This window comes from Brachionichthys hirsutus, chromosome 4 (genome assembly GCF_040956055.1).
Source record: "Brachionichthys hirsutus isolate HB-005 chromosome 4, CSIRO-AGI_Bhir_v1, whole genome shotgun sequence".
NCBI classification, from domain to species: domain Eukaryota; kingdom Metazoa; phylum Chordata; class Actinopteri; order Lophiiformes; family Brachionichthyidae; genus Brachionichthys; species Brachionichthys hirsutus.
The window spans coordinates 13,762,132-13,778,525 of record NC_090900.1 but is presented as its reverse complement, the minus strand read 5'-3'; the positions used below and the strand labels follow the sequence as shown (position 1 = coordinate 13,778,525).

Below are 16,394 nucleotides of genomic sequence, written 5' to 3'. Positions count from 1 at the left end.
TAATTCCGTCCGTCACCAAATGTTCGGCTAGTTAGCTATTAGCATTGCGTGCGCCTCATTCTTCTGTTATTCCGTCTCTCGGATGTCCTGCCGGGACTAGACATAAACAGTTTACTGCCGCTCCTTCATGCTAACACGCTACACCGCAAGCAGGGTGGCTCCGTGCGACCGAAGAACGTCTCCACGCGTCCGGCCAGCTGGCAGCAGACCTCACCGGTATCAAAGATCGTCTATATAAAGAGGTTGACCTGCGGGTATCAACGTCGTGCTCAAAGCGTTTGACTTTCACACAATCAAACCAGCTTGTCTTAGAATTGTGTTTATGATTAAACATTCGTTCATATAAACTGGGATGTAAACCCACTCGGTATCCGAATGAAAATATATTTCGGTCATTACATTGAATTCGTTTAGACATCTAAGAGACGTAATAACTTTAGAAAATTTAGGAAACGCGCTGCACTGTAAATTTGTGAAAAGGAATAAGAGTGACGTGTCCTCTTTTTTTCATATCTCTGATTTCTGTTACGACGGAAGTGGCCTCGTGGCCCCGCCCACAAGGTGTTGGTACCTTCAGATTAGGACAAACACGTGACAACTGGTGGCGTTTTGTAAAATGAAGCAGCCGCAATAAAAAAAAAACACATAAATGTTTATAATGGAAGAAAAATAATCACTTCCCTGAAGATAGTTCCTGAGAAAAACTTATTAAAACTTTAAATTCCCACGTAAATTGTGGGAAGGGCAACGGTTCACAAACTCACGATCTATAATCGATACTTATTAGTATATACATCTCTGTACCTTTAATAAAAACACAGTAAATGACAAGACATTAAGGATTAATAAATACAATAATACTCCTCGTCAGTCACTTAAAAATCTACGAAACAGAAAACAACTCATGACTTTCATGGGAAACAATCTTTAGGACAAATGTCTCATTCATGTAGGACAGGTTTCAGTGGAGGGCAGATTGTGTCTCCGCGCTTGAGACGCAGCGGCGGCCTCCTTCCTCCCGGAGCGTCACCTCTGACCTCCGCGTGACGCCGCCTCGACGCTCGTCCCCTCGGTGGACGTTGGACTCATCCGAGCGATATGCTAACCGTCTTCGCGTCCTCAGACCTGCTCAACGCCGTCTCTACGGGGAAGGACAAATAGAAACTCTCTCGGAGTCTCTTTGGGGAAGGCGAGTCTCCCGCACCAAACCCAGGAGCGGAGGGGGCAAAGGTCGTCTTCCGCCTGCCATTCTTCTTCTTCTCTTGTTTATAGGCTGCGTTCATGTTGGCGATCACCTGGAAGTAGAGCACACGCATTCAGACGGGGGGGGGCACCAAAGCATTCAGATACAAGACGGGAGGGGGGGCATCAAAGCATTCAGATGCAGGGGGGGGGGGGCACCAGAGACGGGGGGCTCATCAGGTCTATATGTATACTGCACTAAATGTACTGTACTACCGGTACATGTACTGTACTATGTGTACTGCACTACATGCACTGTACTATGTGTACTGCACTAAATGTACTGTACTACCGGTACATATATTGTACTATGTGTACTGCACTACATGTACTGTACTACCGGTACATGCATTGTACTATGTGTACTGTACTAAATGTACTGTAATACGGGTACATGTACTGTACTACCAGTACATGTGCTGTACTATGTGTACTGCACTACATGTACTGTACTACCGGTACATGCATTGTACTATGCGTACTGCACTACATGTACTATTGCTTTGACTCTAGAGTATTTCAGGGTTGTGGATGGTTCTCTGAATTCAAGCTGCTCATGTTGAGTATAATCGGGCCCTCGGAGCATGAGTCTGTTTGTGTACGTTGGACTTGCTGCGGGGTCCCATCCCATAATAACCCCGATTTACCAGCTGCTTCATGGCGTTCTGCTGCTCCTGCATTACGGACATGCACGCCGAGACCGTCTCCTTCGTGGAATAAGCGTCGTGCTCGTGCTCGTCGTCGGTCAACGTGCTGAACGACGTCTGGGAGGAAGGAAACGGCAGGCGAGTCAGCGCCGCCCTGCTGGAATCTGCTCTCCTTGCCAACACGCACCTCGTTCGGCAAGTTCGCCTTCCTGCTGAACATCAGGGAATATGGCGAGAACTTGGTGGTCGGGTTGGTGGAGGTCCGAAACAGCAACAGGACCGGGTCCAGGAAGTCCTCCCACTCCGTCTGTTTCTGCGCTACCATCTGCACCACGGCTTCCTTCAGCAGCGACGCGGTGCAGTCGTGGAGCGGGTTGAGCTGAAGGTGATCCAGGGGGGACACCTTCTGTACAATGCTCCACTTGTCACGCAGAAGCTTTGTTACCTAAGATCAGAACCAGAAGGAAGAGCAAAGGGGCCGCGTTCTGCTTAGCATGAACCTCGGGGCTCACCTCCTCACAGAAGTTAGCATTCTGCGCACACACCACCGCTTTAGGGGCGCCGAACCTGTCGGAACACAGAATGGGACGAGCTCAGCTTCGCTGCAGCAGCGTTAACGCAGGCAGCGGTATAAATCAGCACGCGAACAGAACCCGCCATTAAAGCCCGCATGAAATGGACGAGTGGAATCTGCTGCCACGCATTTAACGTCTGGCAGCGAGGAGCCGCGTGCTACGTGCTACGTGCTACGTGTGTAGCATGTAGCTGCGGCCTCAGCAGGACGAGTCGCACCAGAACCCCCCCCCCTGTTCAGAACTCCGTTTGTTGGACCAGAAGCGAAGCCTCTTGAAGTCGGCGACTTTCTAAACTGACCCCGACGACCGAAGATCTTCACAGATGTCACATTTTTGTACTGGAAGACAACACGATGACAAATAACGCAATTAATTTAATATTTTAGTTAGCTCTGTTAGCATGTCGTGCTAAATAGTGGCGCAATATGAACACTGATGTTAATGGAAAGGGTTTATTAGATTCATTATTCAGAGTTGTGGCATGAATTTAATGCCGGGCTGTTGGTTTGAGCGTGAAGCGCAGCGGACAAACAATACAGAGAGGGACGTCCCGTCAGGTCCAACCTACGGTCCAACCCATGTCCAACCTACGGTCCATCCTACGGTCCAACCTATGGTCCAACCTACATCCAACCTACGGTCCAACCTATGGTCCAACCTACATCCAACCTACGGTCCAACCTATGTCCAACCTACGGTCCAACCTATGGTCCAACCTATGTCCAACCTACGGTCCAACCTACGTCCAACCTACGGTCCATCCTACGGTCCATCCTACGGTCCAACCTACGTCCAACCTATGTCCAACCTACGTCCAACCTACGTCCAACCTACGGTCCAACCTACGGTCCAACCTATGTCCAACCTACGGTCCAACCTACGGGCCAACCTACGGTCCAACCTACGTCCCATCGTAGTGGCAGAAAAATGTCTTTACCTGTACATGCATTTAGATACACATCGTGCAACGGAGACGGCGTCGGCGCTCCGCACCGGGAACGCTTCGGGCCATTTACTGAAGTAGTCGATGAGGACCGTAACGCTGGTGCCGCCCTGCTGGCCCTCCGGGAACGGTCCTGGTGAGCAGAGGACAAGCAGCAGCAGCTCTCACACGCTGGACACAAGTACGCGATCAAACTGATCAGACCAGTGGAGGCAACAACCTATGAAATCGATCCCGACGATGTCCCAGGCTGCGTCCACTTTAATAGGACGGACGGTCCTCGCCAGGGTCTTACTCCGCTCGGTGTGCTGGCAGGTTTCACACACTTTTATCTGAAACACACACAAGACTTTACTTAGGCTGGGACACATCATCATCATCATCGTCATCATCGTCGTCGTGTCCCGGAGGTGCTAGCAGAGAGACATAGAGAGCGTGTACCCAGTCCACCACGTCCTTGACGATCCCCAGCCAGTAGTACTTGCTCTGGATCCTGTGGACGGTCTTCTTTTGGCCGAGGTGATGACCGATGTCATTAAAGTGGCAATCGAGGAAGATCCGCCTCTTCCTCTCTGCCTCTGTGACCACCTCCCTCTTCTCCTCTTTCTTGGGCCCCACGTAGTACAGCTTATCATCTGAAACAAGGATGTAAAGGAACGGTCAAGCGGGGACCAAACTCGTTCTACCCCATTCACGTATTAGAATTATTGGTCAAATATAACTGCCAGTATTCATGGGTGTACTTTAGCAGTAGAGTCCCAATGTCTTTCCTGTAAAGTAGCTTCAGGTGAACCCCGGGGGGGGGGTTCATACCTCGGGGGCTTTGTCCACGGGGACCGGCTACGGTCCCTCAGGTAGGCGGCCAGACGCTGCGCCTGAGCAGCTAAAGGGTCTCTACGAAGAACTGGAAGAGCTGAATGGTTCTGAGCCTTTAGTAGTAATAACCGTGTAATACACGTTTATTGAGCTATAGCCTGAACAGTCCGGCTCTGGTTGGAATTACACTGAGTTGATATAGAATAGTGTGCAAATAAATCAAATACTATCGGGGTGAGTAACTATTCAGTAACGGCTGGTTTGCTGGAGTTGGAAGAGTTTTAAAATAAGAGTTTTAAAATAAGAGTCTTACCCTCAATGATGAACTTCTGGGCGTATCTTTTTAGGTTCTTCTTCCGTAAAGGGTTAATAGTCTGCGGAAAACAGCCTTTGGCCACAAACGTGTAAATGTCGCAGAGTTTGTTGCTGCTGGATTCCACCACCTCCTCCTCAGCCACCTGCAGGGATTCCACGCTGAGCATGGCCGCCTCGCCTGTATCCACAGCGTCCGGGCTTAGCTGACGCGGCGGAACGCCATAACGACCCGCTGAGAACGAATACGGACAGCCGGAAACGCTGCACAACGGAGCGGAAGTTGTTCTTCTTCTTGTGATTGTGGTTATGTTTGTATTTATTTATTTTCCTTCTCATTCTTTCCTTCCTTTTGCACATATAATTGTATTACTGTACTTGTTTTAGATTTCCTTCTATTTTGATCTCTGAAGATGGGAATGTTTTGTTTAATGTCGAAGGGTGAGATCGATTGTACTCTGAGTTATATTAATAAAGTAATGAATAAAAAACAGAGCGGAAGTTGCCTGCGCTCTTCTTCGCTTGCTACATTTACGTGTCCGTGTCCATTTGTTCTGGTGGCGCCCCCATCAGGAACACAATGGCATTTCTTCTCAGCCGTCGGCAAAGGGATGCGAGGGATTTGTGTTAGTCTGAAGCTTGAGATATATTTATGGAGGACCAAAACTGCCGCAAAAAAAAAAATAGAAATGAAAAGAAAAATATATATATACATAAATAAATGAACACTTTTTATATACTGTATTTAGCACATTTGTCCATAATAAAAGGTTGAACTTCAAACGCTAATCCCTTTGTTTTTGACACTTTTATTTTGAAGACTCCAAACCGGAAGAGGGACGCTGTTTCTCCGAACCCGGATGTTTCACGGACGTGTTGCGGGCTGGCTGCGGTTCTGGTGAATTTATTGCGTTTTCCCTCGCGTTTCTTTACTTTATTGTAGTTATGACGAGCAGAAGTACACAGTTTTATATCTGCACATGTTTCACAACGGAAAACATCTTCCTGGAGGAATACAAGCTCCACGTTAGCTTCATGTCGGAGCAGCAGTTCCGACGCGACTACCAAGCGGTGAGTAGAACCGAGCCAGCAGCTGTCTGGAGGGACAGGTCCAAGCCCACTGAAGCGTGTGCGTGTGCGTGTGCGTGTGCGTGTGCGCGTGCGCGTGCGTGTGTGTGTGTGCGTGTGTATTGCAACGCAGCTGCTTCGGAGTCTTGGCTGCGTGACGGAGCATCAGCTTGAAGATGTGCTGAACGAGGTGAGAGATCGAGTCAGCAGTAAATGAATACTAATACACGCAGCGTAGAGTATACACTAATACTGCTTTATACACGCAGCGTAGAGTATACACTAATACTGTTTTATGTATACACGCAGCGTACAGTATACACTAATACTGCTTTATACACGCAGCGTAGAGTATACACTAATACTGCTTTATACACGCAGCGTAGAGTATACACTAATACTGTTTTATGTATACACGCAGTGTAGAGTATACACTAATACTGCTTTATACACGCAGCGTAGAGTATACACTAATACTGCTTTATGCACGCAGCGTAGAGTATACACTAATACTGTTTTATGTATACACGCAGTGTAGAGTATACACTAATACTGCTTTATACACGCAGTGTAGAGTATACACTAATACTGCTTTATACACGGAGCGTAGAGTATACACTAATACTGCATTATACACACAGCGTAGAGTATTCACTCGTACTGATACCATCAGAATGTACCTGGGTTCTTTTTCACCTCCTGAATGGATGAAAACAGTCTTTCAGCAGAGCGTCATGAAGACGTTTTTGTCCCGGCCCGAGGACGTCCCCCCGTTAAATACTCGTCCCGCCTCTCGACTCCAGATCTCTCGGGAGGTGGGCCGACGACGGCGTCTCGGCGTGACGTCTGCTGAGAGAGCCGCTGCTATCGAGGAGGGCTACCAGCCCCTCCATCCTCACGTCTACCACCTGCAGGTACTTCCTGCTCGTCCACGGTTTGACTGATGATGTCATTCCCGCCTCATTAAGACACGCCCCCTCTCCTTAGGAATCCCACCTGGCCCCGGCGTTCAGGCAGATGGTGGAGGCGTGTCGCCGCAGGGACTCCGGGGAAGGTCTCCGTCACCTGCTGGAGGAAGAAGCAGGTGAGCTGCTCGGCCTTCCGTTCAGCTGCCGATGACAGTAGGGGGCGCTGTCTGAACATCCGGTCAGGATTTCTTCTGGACACCTGGTAGTCGTGTGCTGGAGTGGTGCCTTTTGGTGTTTTGAGATGGTTTAAAACGTTTTTCTTCTGTTGCCGTCGGAAAGATATTCAAGTCCAGGTTGTCGTGGGTTCCGTTCTCGTGCTGCAGCGGCGCCGTTTGGATTTCAATCGCTTTAATCCTTTACCTTTCCGTGGCAACGACTGTAAACAGTCTATTTATTCTCCGGCAAGGCGTAAACGTACACCAGCAGTGGAACCAGACATCTCTCTTTAGACAGCGATGTGACGCCTAACGGTCGCTTTGCACCTCGTGGGCGTGGCCCAGATGTCGGGGCCACGCCCCGAGGACGTCCCGTCCTGACGTCCTCGTCGACCTCCTCCGATTCCAGCACGGACCACGTGTTCAGCGTCTCCTGGAAGTGTCCCTCAACTCACACAACTCCGTCTGCCAAGACGTTGGAAAACTGTTTTCTGAAAGAAAATGTCTCGATCCAAAACATTAATGACTATTTTACCACAAACGAGATGTTTTGGTATTTTGTTGACGTATTTAAACGTTATTGATTCCCGGTCTTCCCTTGAAGCTGCTCGGGTCTATCGCTTCCCCGTCTTCGAGAAGAGTTTCTGTGTGGAGCTGGTGGAGGAGCTGGAACACTTTGAGCAGTCGTCCGCCCCCAAAGGAAGGCCCAACAGCATGAACCATTACGGGGTAGGTCGTGTGTTCGCTGCTCCGAAGGCTGTTCAGGGAACATTTAAGTAACTCACCTGGATGGTTGATCGGGTTCGGCGGTTGAAACCTTTAGTTAGGAAGCGCTAACGTTTTGTAGCCGTGAAAAGGGTGGAGAATTCACGATACAGACTACATCACCCATAATGCTGCTATTCATGGTCTTCTTCACCCTCATCCAGATCCTCCTCGATGAACTGGGCTTTGACCAGGGCTTCATCACCCCCCTCCGTGAGCGCTACCTGCATCCGCTCACCTCTGTGCTGTACCCAGACTGCGGGGGGCGCTGTCTGGACAGCCACAAGGCCTTCGTTGTCAAGTATGACATGAGTGAAGACTTGGACCTGAACTATCACTACGACAACGCAGAGGTCACCTTCAACATTTCACTCGGCAAGGACTTCACCGACGGAAACCTTTATTTTGGAGACATGAAGCAGGTGAACGTTAGGATGACATTCAGTAGCTGTATTATAATGCATCTATAATGTATTATAATGCATCTATAATGTATTATAATACATTATAGATGCATTTATAATGTATTATAATGCATCTATAATGTATTATAATGCATTTATGATGTATTATAATGCATCCCTTTTTTAATCCACTTCAGGTTCCTTTAAGTGAGACGGAGTGTTCAGAGGTGGAGCACAGGGTGAGCGAGGGCCTCCTCCATCGGGGCCAACAAATGCACGGGGCCCTGCCCATCTCCTCCGGCCAGCGCTGGAACCTCATCGTCTGGATGAGGGCCTCGCAGGAGCGTAACAAGCTGTGCCCCATGTGCAACAAGAGGCCCGCTCTGGAGGAGGGGCGGGGCTTCGCTGACGGCTTCACCAGAGACGCACAGGCGGCTCTGAACGCTTCATGTGTGCTGACCTGAGCCGTCCCCCCTCCACCGGGGGAGGTGGGAGATGCTACTCGAGCTTAATGGACGCGATGATGCTAATAATATATTAGACTCGACTGGGTGAGCAAAGTTCACCTCTATTCCAAATTGGAATGACAATCATTTTTACTGTTAATAGTCGTGGCACTGAAATACACTCGGTGCTGAATGTAATTATGTTTATGTACACCGTTGCGTTTTGATTGAACTATTAAATCTGATGTGACGATGGACGGTGGATCCATTCTTGATTGCCTCAGGGAGTCTGCTAAAACTGATGTGGTCCCAACCTCTTTAAATAAAGTGTCACAAGGGCAAAGAAGGCTTTGTCATTCGGTCACCGAATAAAGGGTTAATGCAGAAAGGTTCTCTGGAGTTGTTTTTTTTAACTACCTATTTATACACACAGAAGGTGCCGAGCGAGCAAGCGTGGCTGTAAATGGACACGATTCTCAAACGGGTGTTCAACACTTTCGACTTCATTGTATTGAATATGATGAAACTCTGCTTCTCCGCCTCACGCACACACACACACACACACACACGCACACACACGAGTAGAGACGAGCTCCGTTCTCTGCTGTGATACAGAAAGAAAAGAAGGCGCTCTACTTGTTACAAAGCTTCAAACTCAAGGACAAAGTCAATGACGCTTTGGAATATTTGAATTTTAATGACAAATTATTAATTATCCATCGTTGTGCTTCTCTTGTATCTGAAGTATTATCGAGTGAAAACACATGTAGTATATGTATGTACATAAATCCGTCTTTTTCAGCCGCATCAAAACCTTTTTGCTGCAGGTTAATGTAGAACATTGAGCTCAAGCGGAACAGTGAGGCGACTGCTTCTCTGGGGTCAGGGACAACAGAGGAGCAGACACGGCTTCAAATCTGGTGAAGAGTCGTCAAGCGCTGCAGTGAGGTGGAAGCAACGACGCAGGCGGGTGTAAAATGGGAGGGCAACGACGCAGGCGGATGTAAAATGGGAGGGTGACGACGCAGGCGGGTGTAAAATGGGAGGGCGATGATGCAGGCGGGTGTAAAATGGGAGGGCAACGACGCAGGCGGGTGTAAAATGGGAGGGTGACGACGCAGGCGGGTGTAAAATGGGAGGGCGATGATGCAGGCGGGTGTAAAATGGGAGGGCAAATGAACAAGGCATGAATGGAAGAATCAGAACCGCGGCTCTGTAATCAGAAAGGTATTTCCTGGATATTTACATCATACCAGTAAACAAATACATTTATTCTATTTTATTTTCAAAGGCTTTGATGCAGCAGTTTCAGACGTCTCTGGTCCCACTGAGGGGACCGTCAGCCGGTCTGGTGTCTGTCCGTCCGTGGGTCAGCCCTGGAGACTCATAGTGTCGTCTCGCTGCTCATGTCTCGAGAGTGGGGGTGGTCGAAGTCTGAGTCGTAGTCCGACTCCATCTCGATCTTGACCCGGGGTACGGAGCAGGGCAGGCCTCGACCCAAAGGCCCGGCTGGAGACGTCGGGCAGGAGATCTTCAGGTGGAGGGTGATGCTGTGGAAGGACAAGCTGCAGTTACCGTACACGGCCAGGGAGGGGGCGAGGGAGGCGATTTGGAGCGCTGCCTTCTACGCCGCCTCATAGCATCAACTATTCATAACTACAGGACCTTTATGTTATGAACATGAATCGTGAAGAATAGCTGAAGATTGATGTGCGAATTAAACTAGACACTATTTCAGACTTCTCTGTAGGAAACATCACCTCTGAGACAATGAGATGTTTTAGCTTGTGTCTGTTTGAGGGTTGGATGGTTCCCTTGATGACGAGATCTGGGGAACCCATCAGCGCTCCGGCAGCGCTCCCCCCCCCGGGACCGTACCACACCAGGAGAGATGAGATCTTTGGAGGGGATGTGCAGCTTTAGAACCGTACCTGCGGTCCACATCGGACTCTGAGCTGGGCGAGTCGCTGGCGTAGACGTGAACCTTGTCCTGCAAACACACAATGAAGACAGAGCATCACAATCATCCATGATCCATCATGCCAGCAGGGGGCAGCAGAGGTTTGTTCCCGACCTCCTCGCTGTCCTCTGACTTTGGCTTCTTCTTCTCTTTCTCCTTGCCCTTCTTATCGCCGTCCTTCTTCTCTTTCTCAGGCAGGAGGTCATCCATCCAGGCCAGGTCATGCTGGGAGAAGACCATGTCCAGCATCTTCCGGACGCCCATCAGCCCTAGGATCTGGGAGGTTGTACAGTCTCATGAACGTCCATCTCACATGGGACCTTTCTGATTTTGTAAATGCTGGCTTGATTTCTGCCAGAGAGAGATCATTGCTGCGCCTTCAAAGTATCCTGGATGTCTTTGCTACCAGATTATATAAGATTGTTCAGATTAAAGCCGTGTGTTAAAAGGGGTTCCGACCCGCTTCGTAAATCTACATCCGAACAGCCGAGGATTCATCAGTTATCACGGACCATCACAGGGAAGATGATGGCCAAGAAGGTGGATTTGAGAATCCAGAGCACAGCCAGACACGTGATCTGGACCAGCGTGAAGAGATGCACCCTCCTCAGGGGAACATGGCGAAGGTAGGAGAAGTCCGGCTGGTGCTTGGACGGCATCATGTACAACTTGATCCTATCCCAGAACTGGAGAATGGAAGAGAAGATCTGAGGTTAATGCCACATCCTCCAGGCTGCAGGGTCTGACACCGTAACGATTACTCTAGAGCGGGGGTGTCAAAGTCATTTAAGGGCCACATTAGCGTTATGTTTGCCCTCCAAAGGCCAAGTGTAAACCGTAACACAGTACAAATGTAACTAAATGTAATGTAATTTAATGTAAAATAAATGTAGCTACTCCTTAACATGCTGTTAAATAACCATTTATTATTTTATTTAACTCTTTAGCCGCCACAGTAATTACAATAAAATATTCAGTTTTGATATCACCTTTTGAAAAGGTTGTAACTTTGTCACGGCCTAAGGCAGGTAGGAACCCAATTGCAAGGCGGTCGAGTGGGAATACCAAAAACAGCTTTTATTGTCGCTTAGGACGGCCAGGCGGAGAGGCAGAGTCTGGGAAGCAGGCGGGGTCGGTACACGGGAGGTCGGTTCAGAGTGCTGGAGAGTCGTAACAATACTGACAAGCCGGCGGGGGTGTGGCGTGTCAGCAGAGTATATGTAGAGTCCGGGCTGATTGCTGATGTGGTGCAGGTGATGACGGGATCACAGGTGACGGGAAAGAGTTGATTGCAGGAGGTGAAGACAGGGAGAGTTAGCGGGGGAAAGACGCCGGCCCGCCTCAAGGTGTGACAAACTTAAAAATTGTAAATGGGAAGTATGAACCAAAGTTTGTGATGGGAATAAATGAACTCATCTAATAATGTGGAAAAGTTCCATTCAAATGCAAACAGACAAACAAACGCACCCAATTGCAATACCCTCGCCTCCCCTTCGGCGAGGGTAATGACATGTAAAAGCCATTACATGAAAGGATTACATGAATCTGCAAGGCTCAAATTACAAATTACAGGGAAAAGGTCAAATGAATTTAATTTAATTTAATTATAATAAATTTAATTCAATGAAATATTTTGGACTAGTTTGGTGGGCCAGATTAAAAAGCCCAACGGGCCGTATATGGCACACGGGCCGTGGTTTGCCCATGCCTGGCCTACACGGAGGTTATAGATGCTGTCCAGGCACGCACGGCGTGCTCCTCATAGCTTCAGCAACATGTTTTAGTTTTTTAAACAAATCTGACACTTGAATGAATTCATTTTGATTTCCTCCAGCCTGTAGGAAGTACCGATCATGTCTGACCGCCTGCTTGTTTGATCGATCGGCATTTTTAAATAAGCCGTTTTCTGCATGCTGCCAAAAAAGGCAATAAATCATTCAGCCACAACAATCAATTCATTCTAAGCATAATGAACAGCTGGAACAAAGCGTACCTGGATGCCATTGAGGGAAGCGACACCCATGTAGAGGAAGACGCCGTACAGCACGGGCATGGGGATGAACTGCCAGCAGAACCAAGAGAACCTGGTCAGTCTACTTAGTACAAACGTTTGTGTATTACAATACAGGAATGCAAAATCAATGGACGTTTCAACCACTGAATTATTTCCTGATTTATCTTCAAAATGTGAAAATGTAATAATTCCCTGAATATTTCCCCACATTTCATGACATAACCTGACTCATCAACCAATCACAGGGCCGGCTTTCTGCCGAGTCGTAAGGCAGCCATGTTGAAACAGAACAAACGATGAAAACGAATCTATTCTCGGTACCAATATGTCGCTCTGCTGCTACGCCTCAGAGTTCAGAATATGCTTTAAACCTTTAATCTCACACGCAGTAAAAAAAATACTACCGTACTCGTACAGTAAACTCACGTTGTCGACAGCAACAACCTCGATCAACTGATCAATCACCTCGATTCAGCTGTAAATAGATCAGACCAGATGGACGCACACGCCACGGCTCCCTAACTGGAATGGCCACGTTTCCCACGTCATTGAACGCAACAGCCGCAGGTGCCACAGATCTACCTGTGAGGGACATGCTCTTTGTGTTCTGCATCGAGCTGCGTTTGGGACGGAATAAACCCCTCCATCATCACCGGACAGCAAACAACAACAAGCTGTTCTCCGTACCTGAAGTATCGGCGCCAGGAAGATGGAGACCCCGGTGAGGGCAAACACCAGAATGCCCGTCATCCTTTGTTCTCTGTGTTTTGGATATTGATGACATGAACGCAAGAGACTGACGTCAGCTTCACACTGCTTCCCTGTGACGTCGCCGGCGGCAGCCTGAGCAATAAGCTTTCCGTTTCCTTTTTACCTGACCCCGAGAAACTGAGGCTGCTCTCCTGGAGCGCTGGACTCGCTCTCCATCTTCAGTGAGTCGATGTGGGCGATGGAGATGACGGTGGCGGCGACGTACCAGGGCAGGCCCATGAAGGAGCAGGTGACCAATAGGATGCCCACCCAGAATAGGTCCAGGTGATAGCCACAGCCTTTCTGTCAGGTGAAACCAGACAAGATTACTTGCGTGAGCTTATCTTTAGATTGACTCTTTAGCTTGACTTTTTTTATTACATTGGTTAATGAACAAGCTATAATATATCAGAGGTGACAACCTGCAATATCCATTTTATGATGATTAAATCCCTCCATGGTGCAGCTCATTGCCCTCGTTTTCTCTGCAGCCAGTCATCTATTGCCGTAGCACACCCACCTTCAGTTTGTTCTCCTTGCGGTTAACTATGACTGCACTGATCTGCTGGTCCATGAAGATGAGGATGGTGACGAGGAGGGCAGGGACGAAGCTGGCCACATAAATCCACCATGGGTTTTTACCAAATGGCATCACCAGCCACCCACGGTCTGACCTCGTTGGCTAGTGGGAGAACGGGAGGAGTCATGTTAGTGGGTTCGTCCACCAGCGCAGCCACAGACACCCACTGAAGGAGTCGACGCTCCAATACAAGAGATTCAGAATGTAGGAATTCATTACAAGCAAGATTTTTTTTCTCATTTTATTCCAGGCGACGAATTCCTCAAAATTGTGAACTATTCCTTTAAGGCAAAAGCAAGAAAATGGCAAATGAATTCTGTAACTGCCAACCTTTGTTATCTAACAGCATGCTTTGCATTAACAACAGCTCTGGCCCGATAGGGAAAAAGACAAAGTTGCTGCACCTTAAATTCGGTGGGAACAATGAGCTTGGGCGTTTTGAGTCCCATCAGCATGTCGAGCCCCACAAACGTCATGATGGACACGAAGATGGAGAAGTCACTGATGAGCTTCCTCAGCTGGGGCCGCAGACGACGACGAACAAAACAGATCAGGTGGGTCAAATCAACTTGTTCTTGAGCTGGGCTGAGAACAGAGGGATCTGTTCCTGCATCGCATCCCGAACCGCGGAGGTTCGTGTCTGGAGATGAACTCAAAACCTTCTACGTGTAACAATTAAGTGCTGAAGTGGTGCCTTTTAACTGTCCTTCAAAGACCTGTGTTGGTGGTGGGGAATACTAATACTAATATCGTTATTATTGGCGTTTTTGTTGTCAGTAATAGCACGAGAAGACACAGTGGTAGTACTAGTACTCGTAGTCATACTATTTCTATCATGATTTAGTTTAGGTGGAAGGCAGATCGGTCACCTTGGTGGGGAAGTAGCGGCTGAACTTGAACTCCTTGAGGGTGACGGTCATGGTGTAGGTGCCGAAGAAGAGGATGAAGGACATGAGGGCCAGGTCAGGGACGTACTGGCAGGACGTTCCCACCAGAGAGCCTCCATACGTCAGACACTCCTTCTTGCTCAGCTGGCTCCAGTCCAGCGCTGACACATTCAACTGGGATGGTGGGCGGCAGTGATGGAGAAGAGGACAAAGAGTAGGAGCATTTTCAAAATGACAGGATAGAAATTGTTGTGACATTTTATTCCACAGAGGGAAATAAGTGAGGATGATGGGGGGGGGGGGGGGGGGGGCAATAAACGCACAGAGGAGCGACTTCAGGGCCAGACAGGTGGAAGTATGATCAACAAGTACTCACCCCAGAGACGGCAGAGCTGTTACCTGGCAACGGAAAGAAACCATTGGAGGTCATTGCAGCCACTGGTTGTTGATTGGGAGAGAGAAAATAAAGACGGGGTGAGGACAATAACAAAAGGGAAAGTTACATCATGAGATTGCAGCACTGCAGAAAGCAACGGCCATGCAGACCCGCATGGAGACACTCACTCGCAAGAGAGGCGGTCGCATTGCGTGCATGTCAAACAAAGAAAAGACACGTCAGTGACAGAAATCAATCCTGCGGACCGTCGGTCACGCAGAACACGGGAACGATGGGCAGGAACGTGATCCCAGAGCCACCAGTCATCGCTGACGACTCGACTCTCCAGGGAATCCCAGAAGAATCCCAAAGTTCTGTGTCCACGCATCCTCCAACACATTTGATGTATATTAGACATGTCTTTGTGTTTAGCAGTTGGTTTCAGACATCAACAGATGGAATCAAGTCCAGTTACCAATGTGTTCCGCTGGGTCGAGCCAACATCGCATTGGAGACACATACTCTCCATAAACCGAGCACACCCGGGGGGGGGGCTTTAATGTAAACAGACGAATGATGTAATATCGAAGGCTCCGGATTCTCCTGGTCGGCAGACCGACTGTTAGAGAATGAGTATTAATGTCCTGCCTATCAGAGGCTTCAAAGCTCATCGTCATTGATGGCATTAAATCATCATCCCTAAAGACGCAATGAAGGTCATTAGAGTTAAACGCGGCTTATCAAACACCTTCGGGGGGTTTAAGCCGAGTAACAAAGTCGTATTGCTCCGTTTCCTATTTTGCCTGCTTTTGTGTGACTGAACCTTTCCAGGGTGCGTCTGTCAGACCCAGTCCGGACCCAGTCCGGACCCAGTCCAGATCCAGTCACCTGGTACTGAAGGCCTGCTTACCTGCGGAATGGCTGAAGAGCGGGTTTTTTTGAGCAGTGCACAATGTGTTTGTGGCTGCTTTTGTTCGTTGCCATGTTTGTTAGCAGGACTACACAAAAAGAATGTCATGACATTTCTTGCTGTAATTAAGTCAAACTTTGGTCTGGATTTGAACCAATGAGCTGAGCCAGGTGTTTTCAGTCTCTTCTACAGCCTGAGCTGAGGGGTGAACTCACCCGGGTCTGGGGCCACGCATTCACACTTGTAGGCGGTGATGTAGTCGGGTTTGAAGTCTGTGTTGATGGGGTAGTATTTGAAGGAGCCCACCATTTTCTTTATGGCGTCAGAGATGAAGATGAAGGAGATGAGGCTGGAGAAGCCCTCCTCGGTGAAGCGGGTCATGTACCTGATGATGTAGCTAGCGTCTGTTGCTACCAGGATCAAACACTGCAGGCAGGAGTGGATGCCGATCCACAGACGCAGCTCCATGTAATCTATGTCACTGCTCCTGGGGGGGGGGGGGGGGGTCAGAGAAGCATCACATATACAGCCAATGCACAGCTTGGCAGCTACTTTATTGTTCTCTGGATACACCAA

At 48.7% G+C, this 16,394-nt stretch overlaps 3 protein-coding genes across 3 annotated transcripts in view; 1 reads left to right on the top strand and 2 right to left on the bottom strand.

Moving 5' to 3' along the window:
- Positions 1 to 682: 682 nt before the first annotated feature.
- On the bottom strand, positions 683 to 4,733 carry zgc:113436 (uncharacterized protein LOC503528 homolog). The gene is made up of 8 exons (XM_068761026.1): positions 4,537 to 4,733; positions 3,849 to 4,042; positions 3,628 to 3,739; positions 3,402 to 3,540; positions 2,402 to 2,456; positions 2,077 to 2,334; positions 1,890 to 2,006; positions 683 to 1,295 (listed from the first exon to the last, which is right to left on the bottom strand). The coding sequence occupies exons 1-8, from the start codon at positions 4,703 to 4,705 to the stop codon at positions 1,086 to 1,088; spliced, it is 1,254 nt and encodes a 417-aa protein (XP_068617127.1). The 5' UTR covers positions 4,706 to 4,733; the 3' UTR covers positions 683 to 1,085.
- ogfod2 (2-oxoglutarate and iron-dependent oxygenase domain containing 2) lies at positions 2,906 to 8,721 on the top strand. The gene is made up of 8 exons (XM_068761027.1): positions 2,906 to 2,914; positions 5,502 to 5,606; positions 5,737 to 5,793; positions 6,407 to 6,517; positions 6,591 to 6,687; positions 7,331 to 7,455; positions 7,656 to 7,913; positions 8,093 to 8,721. Exons 1-8 carry the CDS (start codon positions 2,906 to 2,908, stop codon positions 8,357 to 8,359), a joined length of 1,029 nt encoding a protein of 342 aa, XP_068617128.1. The 3' UTR covers positions 8,360 to 8,721.
- Positions 8,722 to 9,725: 1,004 nt separating this feature from the next.
- Positions 9,726 to 16,394, bottom strand: part of slc4a5a (solute carrier family 4 member 5a) — a 16,878-nt gene continuing 10,209 nt past the window's right edge. Inside the window, exons 14-25 of the mRNA XM_068738861.1 lie at positions 16,040 to 16,305; positions 15,213 to 15,259; positions 14,515 to 14,706; positions 14,050 to 14,163; positions 13,586 to 13,747; positions 13,190 to 13,368; positions 13,003 to 13,075; positions 12,295 to 12,363; positions 10,814 to 10,987; positions 10,416 to 10,577; positions 10,273 to 10,331; positions 9,726 to 9,891 (exon numbers count right to left, since the gene is read on the bottom strand). Of these exons, the coding sequence (XP_068594962.1) occupies positions 9,726 to 9,891; positions 10,273 to 10,331; positions 10,416 to 10,577; positions 10,814 to 10,987; positions 12,295 to 12,363; positions 13,003 to 13,075; positions 13,190 to 13,368; positions 13,586 to 13,747; positions 14,050 to 14,163; positions 14,515 to 14,706; positions 15,213 to 15,259; positions 16,040 to 16,305 (1,663 nt within the window). The remainder of the gene's footprint in view (positions 9,892 to 10,272; positions 10,332 to 10,415; positions 10,578 to 10,813; positions 10,988 to 12,294; positions 12,364 to 13,002; positions 13,076 to 13,189; positions 13,369 to 13,585; positions 13,748 to 14,049; positions 14,164 to 14,514; positions 14,707 to 15,212; positions 15,260 to 16,039; positions 16,306 to 16,394) is intronic.